At 23.5% G+C, this 9,585-nt stretch overlaps 1 protein-coding gene across 3 annotated transcripts; it reads left to right on the top strand.

Annotated features, from left to right (window-relative positions):
- Positions 1-491: 491 nt before the first annotated feature.
- LOC127279610 (dnaJ homolog subfamily A member 2-like) lies at positions 492-9,585 on the top strand. 3 transcript variants are annotated; one of them, XM_051302059.1, is made up of 9 exons: positions 492-717; positions 1,375-1,594; positions 6,375-6,501; positions 6,581-6,661; positions 7,171-7,430; positions 7,623-7,966; positions 8,052-8,521; positions 8,674-8,743; positions 8,823-9,585. In XM_051302059.1, the coding sequence occupies exons 1-7, from the start codon at positions 649-651 to the stop codon at positions 8,226-8,228; spliced, it is 1,278 nt and encodes a 425-aa protein (XP_051158016.1). In that variant the 5' UTR covers positions 492-648; the 3' UTR covers positions 8,229-8,521; positions 8,674-8,743; positions 8,823-9,585. The 3 variants fall into 3 exon arrangements, with proteins under 3 accessions (XP_051158016.1, XP_051158014.1, XP_051158013.1); XM_051302057.1 differs by lacking the exon at positions 8,674-8,743; XM_051302056.1 differs by having other exon boundaries at positions 8,052-8,743.

The following is a 9,585-nucleotide window of genomic DNA, read 5'->3' as shown; positions in this document are numbered from 1 at the left end:
GGTTGAACATATATTTTGGAACATGAAAATGCATATCAGTGAATGTGATTTGCTCTACAAAAAATTACGTGAAAATGAAATTTTTGTAGGGCCAATCACATTCACTAATATGCATTTTCACGGTTCAAAATATTTGTTCATCCGATCGAAAAAGAAGGTATAATGGAGCATTTACACCTTCGGTAGAAAATCTTCACTTTGCATTTTTCGAACTACACTTATCTGATTGGTTGTGCAGAATCTCATTCATTGTGGACAACCAATCAGGTAAGTGTATTTAGGAAAATCAAGGTAAAAAATTTGTTTACCGAAGGTGTAAATGCTCCATAATAGAATACCTTCGAGAAAGGCGTTCGTAAATGTAAAACATAAGTTAGAAAAAGACAGAGATTATATGTTCTTTTCTATCTTATGCTCCTCGTTCGCGAACGATCTTTGTGAAACTATTGTGCGTTGGCCCTATAATATATTTAGCACGTATTGTAGAAGCACCTTAATAACTCAGTTTTCTCTCACTTTCTTTTGATTGTTCTTCATGTTGCTCTTCTCCAGTAATTGAAAAGTTAATCACCAAACTATAATAACTTTTGATAATAAAAAAAAAAATTCTCTTTTACGTTCACTTTAAATAATATAAACCAACACGATATGGCAGACAACAAGTTATACAATGTTCTTGGTGTACCAAGAAATGCTAGTTATCATGAAATTGAACAGGTAGATTTATCTTTGACTTATTTCTATTGCTTTCACATGTAAAGAACTTAATATGAAAACAGTTTTCTAAACATTAATTAAATATTACTGCGTCACATTTCAGAAATATGTTTTTTTTTTCATTTATATGGCTTTAAAGTGATCTTGTTTTGATAAAAGCGAAATATGAAAGTAATTTTAAGTGGACATGTAATGTATTTTTTGACATGAAAACGAAGCATTTTTTTTTCAAATGATAGTCAATAAAATAATATTAATTTGTCAACTTATGGGATAAAATAAAAATATAAATTGTACATATTTTTTAATAATTAAATTTTTTAATTTATCATTATAATGAATTACCTTTTATATTAAATTTTAACCGACAAAGATTAAATAACTTGAAAGTTAAGAAATAATGTATATGCATGTATGTTTCATTCAGTGAATTATTTGGGATTAACCTTAACCTTCGACTATTTGTGGCCGTAAATATACATGTATATAAATACTTAACTATTTTTAATGATAATCTTTTCTAAAGAAGTAAAAATTTTTAATATTTTTATTTATAGAAAAATTTTCAGTTACACTAATAAACTGAATAAAAAAATTAAATAATATAATGCAAAAAAAAATGTTAAATTAACAGAAAAAATTATTATTTGTTTGTAGTCTTATATGAAACTTTCAAAAGAGCTACACTCCGGCCAGCATCCTGATGCGGCAGATAAATTCAAAGAAATTTCATTTGCGTACGAAACCTTATCCAATCCAAATAAACGTCCACTTTATGATAATTATGGTATAAAAGGAGTTCAAGAAAGTGAAGATCAAATGAGTTCTGGTAATCTTTTATCAGATTTATTTGAGTCTCCATTTACATCTTTTGCAGGTATGTAAATTATATTTTACTTTATTAGAAAATAAAAAGAATTAGGGTCAGTTGGGGTAAATGGGGACAAAATCGCTATTTTTTTTACAAATTACGCAAGTTTCTTCCTTTAAAAGGTAATATTTGGGGGTTTATTTTTTTTAAGTTGTTATTTACATTCCCAGGATTAATTTTATGCAGCAGAAAAAAATTTAGATAAGCTTTAAACGCATGAAACTGACTGTCTCCATTTACCCCAAAATTTAGAAAATTTCTTAAAATTTGGGGTAAATGGGGACAGCATAGTTTCTAAGAAAGTTTTAAGAAAAAAGTTTCCTTAAGTATATTACTGTATTAAGGGATGAAAAAGCTTGAAAAAAAATTTGTACTAGATATGAAGGGTAGAATGACAAAAGGGGTCAAGCGCCAATTCACTGTTTTTACAGGAAGTAAAAAAAACATTTTTAAAAATTTTGCAGGTCATTTAAAAAAAAACTGAGAAAACCGTTTCGATATATTAGTATGTTTTAATAAATAAACAACAATTTGTTGAAATAAACCTACATATTAACGATAAAATTAAAAAAAACTGTGGTTCCTTGAGGTTATATCAACTGCGCACATTTTCTTTAAGCATTAATTATAAAAAAAATATACAGTTTAAAGAAAAACTGGAAAATTAGTTTCTTTCTATGGAATCGACGAAATGAATAGAAAAAAAAATTCCTTTAAAAAATTGTTTGTTTTCAAGAAAATTACGAATTAATTGCTTGCTTTGGAATTGAGCAATACTTTCATCTTTAAATTCAATTGTTCACTTAGTATAATCATAAAAATATTTAAAAATTAATAACAATAAAATGATTTTAAAATTGTTTAAAATTGAAAATATATTATTATTATTATTAATTTTATTAATTAAAATAAAATTAAAATAAAATTAAAATTAAATATTAAAATAAAACCTAAAAAATAATATTTTTGATCAAAATTGAACACCACTTTCTTTTGTTTTTCAATCAGGTTGCAATAAAGTAAATTTGATGCTATTTTATTAATTTAATTTTTATTAAAAACTGATTTAAATACGCAATAAAAAAGGAAATCCTTCTACAGAAATGTGTAAATGAATTTTCTTGATTTTTTTATGCAAAAACCTCATTTTCGATAAATTGGCGCTTGACCCCTTTTGTCATTCTACCCTTCATATATAATAGTTGAACCAATTAAGTTTTTTTTATTTTTTTTATTTTTTTTTTATTTCAGTATTTTGTCTCGCATTTGAAAAAAACAGACTTAAAAATCATACCAAATTTTTTTCTTATTCCTTATGACTACCATAACAGAAATTCACTTGAATTTTTGATTTTTGTTAATTTGGTTAATAACGACAAGCTGCCTCATTTACCCCAAAAATTTGAAAACTCAGGGTAAATGGGTACAGCTTGTCATTATTAACTGAATTGATAAAAATCAAAATTTCAAGTGAATTTCTGTTATAGGAGTCATAAGGAATAAGAAAAAAATTTGGTATGATTTTTAAGTCTGCTTTTTCAAATGCTCGACAAAATACTGAAACAGTTTGACTTTGATTTTCAAGTTTTTATGCATTGAGCGATAACTTTTTTTATCTTGCTGCCAATTGTCAAGATTAAAGCTTGGTAATACTCAAAACCTCTTGCAGGTGATCTGAGGTTAAAATATTGACGTTGAACTTAATTTTAAAACTGTAAATTAAGCTCCAAAACCTCTTGTCCCCATTTACCCCAACTGACCCTACAAAGGATTCTTTTAATTTTTGTTTTTTTATCCCTCTATTTTTCAAGTAAAAATTTATTGCAAATTAATTTTTCATGTGTAAAGTTAATGATTCGGACAAACAAAAAAAAATTAGGTTTAAAAAATTTAGAAAAATAGAGGGATTAAAAAAAGTTTTATTTAAACAAATTATTTTAACACCACTCTTAAAAATTTTGCAAAATCTTCTTAGTGTTTTTAAGTAAATTTTAAAAGAAAAAATTGAAAAAAAAATTGTTGTTAACTTTATTGAAAAATCGAAAAAAAACATATAATTTTCAATAAACAATTAAAGAAAAATAATAATCTTAGGGTAATTGACATCATTTTTTGAGAATCGGTAAAAATATTTATATAGACACAATATCGATTTAAGTAAAAACTGTTAAGTCATTGAATTTCATTTGAGAACTGTTGCGATCAAATTTTAAAAAAATCTAATTTTGAAATACGTTAAACCAGGCCTCGGATTATACGACTTTTTTCGACTTATTTTAATTAAATGCGAATTTTTCGATTTTTTTTACAACATTTTTAAACAAAATACGTTTTTTTAGTATACAATTCAGATCTTTATTTAAATTATTTAACAAATTTTTAACTAAAATTCTTCACTAAATTAATTATTTCTAATACTTTTAATAAAATTTTTCACAAATTCAATTATCTTAAACTATTTTTTAATTAAAATTTTTATGAAATTTAATAATTATTTATAATTTTAACCCTTACTTGGCACACTTAAAATGAGCACTTTTTTTAAAAAATTCATAATTTGTAAATTTTTAAATATTCAAGGCTGAAATTTTTACCAAATCTTCTACTAAGGTATTAATATAAGAAAAAAATTGGGTTAGTCCTTTTTTGTAAAATGTAGTTATTTTGAAAAATAATACAAAAACAGATGTGAGGTCGATTTGACCCCAGTATGCCAAAGGTTAAAAAAAATTAGCAAATAAAATTACCAAAAATTTTTAATTCAAAATCACTTGAAATTTAATAATTTGCAAAAATTTCAATTATTTTTAATGATTTTTATAATATATTCTTTGAAAATTCAATTATCTGAAAGCATTTTTCAATTAAAAACTTTTGGAATTCAATTTTTGAATGTGATTTCTAATAAATTATTTATCAACAGAAATCACTAAAAAATTTCTCTTGTTATAATTATTGTCTGAAATTTAACACAATCTTTTGAAATTCAATTATTTTCAAAAATTTCAAATTAAAAACTTATAAACTTTAATTATTTTTAAAATTTTACATCTAAAATTTGTTGTAATTTAATAAATAATTACAATTATAACACTTTTAAAATTTAATTTTTTTTAATGATTTTTATAATATTCTTTGAAAATTTAACTATCTGTAACCATTTTTCATTAAAAAAGTTTTCAAATTATTGTATTTTTATCTGCAATTTTTAATAAATTTTTTAGTAACAGAAATCATCAAAAATTAAAAATTAAAAATCACTTAAAGTTCAATTAATTTCAAAAATCTAAATTTGTAAATCTTTGAAAATTCAATTACTTTTAAAAAATGTCATCTAAAATTTTTTGATAAATTATTTTTAGTTCTGTAAAATTTAATTATTGTCTGGAAATAAACAAAATCTTTTGAAATTCAATTATTTCTAAAAATTTCAATTTTAACTCTTCCAAAATTATTATTATTATTTAAAAAAAAATTTTATTTAAAAATCTGTAAAACTTGATTTAGTATTGCCTGAAATTTTTTTGACCATCAAAATTAAAAACTATGACAAAATTTTTAATTCGAATAAATTGATTGAATCAGACTTCAAAAAATTATAAAAATGATACGATTTTTTTTTTAGAAATTTGTCCTATTTAAATAAAATTTTGAAAATTTGTCTTACAAATAGTTTGATTCTGAAATATTCGAAATAAATTTTCTTGATAATATTTTGATAGAATTATTCTCATTACAGAATTAATAAAATGAATTTTATATCTAATAACATTAGTTATTTAAAGTAAAATATTCGTTAACTAATTTAATTTTGTTAAAATAAAAAAACCGACTTATTCGACTTTTTTTAGAACATAAATCGACTAAAACGACTTATTTTGTGCCTTAAAGTCGATCTGAGGCCTGTCTGTACTGAAAAATAATAAAATAGTTGCAGAAATATTCGTCTTTGAAACAATAATTGTTTTTGATCCGACAGCTCAATTTTTTTTCTTGAATTTATAATATTTTACGAAGCTTTTAACTTTTTTGGGACCTCTTAAAAATTTGAGATTTTGCAGATATTTTAATATTGATATAATTTAGTTGTTATTAAAACTTGACGTGGGTGTTTTGCTTTCTTTATTAGATAATTAATTTTTGAAAAATTTACATAAAAAGGTTAACACCTGGAAAATTGGGAAATCTCAAGGAATTTTTTCCGTCCTTACTTTTGAATATCATTGAAAAATTATTTTTAATTTCCACAAAATAGTGTCATAATTTTTTAATTATTTTAAATTAATATCGCGAACAGTTTCGCGTTTCCCATTTGCTTTTTTTTTTTTTTAGAAAAAGTCGATTTCTTTTTATAATAATTATAATTATAAAAATAATTATTTTCAAAAAAAGTTCAATTTAAATTTATAATTTATAAATGTTACCAAATAAAAATTAATTTGTTCTTTAAATAAAAAATTTAAATTAAACAGTGCATTTTTTGTAAGCTATTATATCTATTCTGAAAACTTGAAAAAAAATGTAGAAGGTCTGGAAAACCTGAAAATGTCGAGAAAAATTTTTTTCAAGCAAAATTGTAGCTAATCACTTAAAGTTAATAAATTAATATTCTTTTCCTATAATTTAAACACTATACAATTGAAAATTAATCTTTTTAAATAAAAAAAAAATTTTAATTATTTTTTACTACAGAATTAAGAAATTTATACTTTTTGCAAAGTCCAAATATGAAGTATTAATTACTGATTTTTGGTGTTAAAAAAAAATACCTTTTTATATTTTTTAGAACCCATGGGATTTGGCGGTTTTGGTGGATTTGGTGGATTTGGAGGATTCGGTGGATTTGGCGGTTTTGGAGGTTTAGGAGGCAGAAGGAGACCTCAACGTGGAAAAGATGTTAATTATCTTTTAAAGTATGAAATAAAATAAGCTATATATATATGACACAAAAAAATACTAATTAATAATTACATGAATTTTTAATTTTTTTAGAGTTACTTTAGAAGACTTATATAATGGAAATGCAGTAAACATTACGATAGGCAATAACGTAGTTTGCACTGGATGCAATGGGTATGTATTGTAGAAGGGTATTTTTAATTTTTAAAAAATTTAATATATTAGTGAAAAGAATTTTCAAAATATTTAAAATTGTAGAAGTTTGATTTTTCATTATTTTATATCTTCGTCGAGTTTTTAACCGATTTTAATAAATCACACATAATTTTCTTTTTTTTTAAATTTCGTATTTTCAGAAAATTATATAGTAAATAAAAATTTGCTATTTAGATAGAAAAAAGTGCAAACAAAAATTTTTTAGTCACCTTCACTAATTTTGAATCCATTAAATTTAAATTATCAAAGGAGGTTTTTTTTTCTTGCATCATTTAAGTACTAAAAACACACAAGGTGATCAAAACAATAAAATTTTAATTTTTTAATTTTTTAATTTTATTTTTTAAAAAATAATTTTTTTATTTCCAACCACTGTGCGACTTGTAGATTGTGATACGTGGACTCAGTATATGAAAATGACGAAAAGAAAAAAGAATTATTTTTTAAAAATATTTTTCATATTTCAGAGTTGGATGTCCTGAAAATGCTATTATTCCATGTAGAGATTGTGCTGGTCACGGAGTAAAATTGACTGTTTGTGAAATTGCTCATGGTATATCCGTTCATCGTAAATCCCAATGTAATGCTTGCGAGGGAAAGGGACGGACAGTGAATGAAAAATTCGTATGCACTGTTTGTAATGGAAAAAAAGTTTTGTATCACACTAGAAATTTGGAAGTTAATGTTGACAAAGGAATGAGAGACACACAAAGAATTTTATTTAAAGGTAAAAATATTTTTCAATGTTTAAAAATAAAATATTTTTTAATTTGTAATATTATCTAAATTACAGAGTGTCCAGCGGACATTTAAATCCTTGAAAAGTCTTTGAATTTTTTTTTTTCAAAAATTGCTGGACACTCTGAAATTTTTTATTTATGTTAGGTAAACAATTTAAACAAGAATATTAAATTTTCAGGTGAAAATGAACACACTCCTGGTACTCAACCTGGAGATTTAATTGTTATTTTGGAGCAAAAGGTTCACGATGTATTCCACAGATCTGGAGATAATCTCTATTTGACGAAAACAATTGGTTTAGCTGAAGCCCTTTGTGGAATGAATATTGTAGTTAAACATTTAGATGGAAGAGAATTGATTATTACTCATCCACCTGGATGTGTTATTAAACCTGATGATGTGAAAGGAGTCGTAGGAGAAGGAATGCCAGTTTACAGAAGTCCTTTTGAAAAAGGAAATTTGTACGTTAAATTCGACATAACTTTTCCTGATGACAATTTCACAAGTGAAAAAGTTCTCCAGGTAAAATTGAATTTTGTTCTTTCATTTACATAAAGATATATATATTTTTTCAATTAATTATTTATTTTATTGTTTAATTTAATAGACTTTGATGACAATGTTCCCACCAAATGCACCGGTCGTTATTCCCGAAGACGTTGAGGAAGTTGAACTTGAAAATTATGATCCAAATTACAAAACTGAATCTCATGTACCGCGTTCCAGTGAAGCTTACGCTTCGGATGATGATGAAGGTCCAGAAGTGCAATGTGCACATCAATAAAATTATTTACTTTTTCCTAGCCTTAGAAAATTAAAAAAAAAACAGCAGTTTACTATCCATAAGTAAAACAAGAAGGAAATTATAAAAAAAAAGAAACAAATTTTGGTGTACTATGCATACCGAAAATTTGTACGCCTGCAAATAGAAGCGTCAATATTTTTCAGATCTTTAAAAAAAAAAACTGTCTTAACTAAAATCACACATACAAGGAAAAATGACAATTTCAATAAATTATTCTTTACATTCTTTATCCTGATTGAGAACATATTGGAAATTATTACTATTCTATATAGGTATTTCTTTAACTCTTTCTTACAACATGTCAGATTTTATAAATTGTATTAAAAATCAATTTGAACGGATTTTTAATTTTTAAGTATTTTATAATTTTTATCAAAAAAAATCAAGTTACACTTTAAATATTGCAATTTTCTTGAAATTCTAGGTACATACATTTTATCTTATTAAAATAAAAACAGTCATTGTTTTCTTTTCAATGACTAATTTCATTTTTGGTAAATATATTGAGATTTGAATTCTTAAAAATAAGTTATAGTTTTATTAATTCTGTAATTTTTTTTTTTTTTATTCCAGAGATTATGAACTCTGATTGTTATCGATCAAGAGATACTTTCTACGTATGACATAAGTACTTAAGTTTATGCAATTTATATAAAACTTAATTGTTTATGCAGAATCAACATCATTTAAACATTTTATCATTAAACTAAAATATTCGCTTTATTTTTGGAATGTCCAATGGTTTTATATTTCCTTTTAGTATAATAGTTTTTTTTTTTTTTAATAAATCAATAATTTATTTTTTAATTAGATCTAGTAAATGTATTTAATAATTTATACGTACTTTATATAATTGATTTTTTAAGTAAGATTTTACAGAAGCTTGTTATTGGTTGTTAATTAAGTTAATGGAAAAATCAATGAGAAACTTAAAAAACGAAATGTAAAACTACAGCATCGTGATTATAATTACTAGTGTCAAATACGTTTTGACGAAAAAGGCTGCTGTAAAATGTTTTTAAATTAAATTTTTTCTTTTTTAAATATAATTCTTCTTCGTTTATTTTTCATATTAGTGGTATTAATAATTTAATAGTAATTATGAAATGTATTACTACTTTTAAACAATTTTTGTACTTTAGGAAATATTGTAAACAAATTAATGCAAGTAACGTGTGTTGCCATCATGGTTACGTTTATGCTTATAATTTGTTTTTATTAAAAAAAATAATTCATGTTTATTATTATTTGTAATGTATATATACTATATAGAAAAAATTAGGTTACAATTTTGGAATATTATTAAAACTAGTAATAAATTTTATTTAAAAATCCA

The sequence above is a fragment of the Leptopilina boulardi genome, unplaced genomic scaffold (genome assembly GCF_019393585.1).
Source record: "Leptopilina boulardi isolate dan_hultmark-lab unplaced genomic scaffold, ZJU_Lbou_2.1 LbouV2_221, whole genome shotgun sequence".
NCBI classification, from domain to species: Eukaryota; Metazoa; Arthropoda; class Insecta; order Hymenoptera; family Figitidae; genus Leptopilina; species Leptopilina boulardi.
The sequence above is the reverse complement of the archived record's forward strand: the minus strand, read 5'-3'. Positions and strand labels throughout refer to the sequence as shown.

What these genes read in the sequence shown, in the direction of transcription:
- LOC127279610 (XM_051302057.1), top strand. Translation starts at nt 649, where the DNA reads ATGGCAGACAACAAGTTATACAATGTTCTTGGTGTACCAAGAAATGCT. An exon ending in GATGTTAATTATCTTTTAAA is followed by an intron (nt 6,502 to 6,580) that starts GTATGAAATAAA and finishes TAATTTTTTTAG; the next exon opens with AGTTACTTTAGAAGACTTAT. An exon ending in CAAGTGAAAAAGTTCTCCAG is followed by an intron (nt 7,967 to 8,051) that starts GTAAAATTGAAT and finishes TTAATTTAATAG; the next exon opens with ACTTTGATGACAATGTTCCC.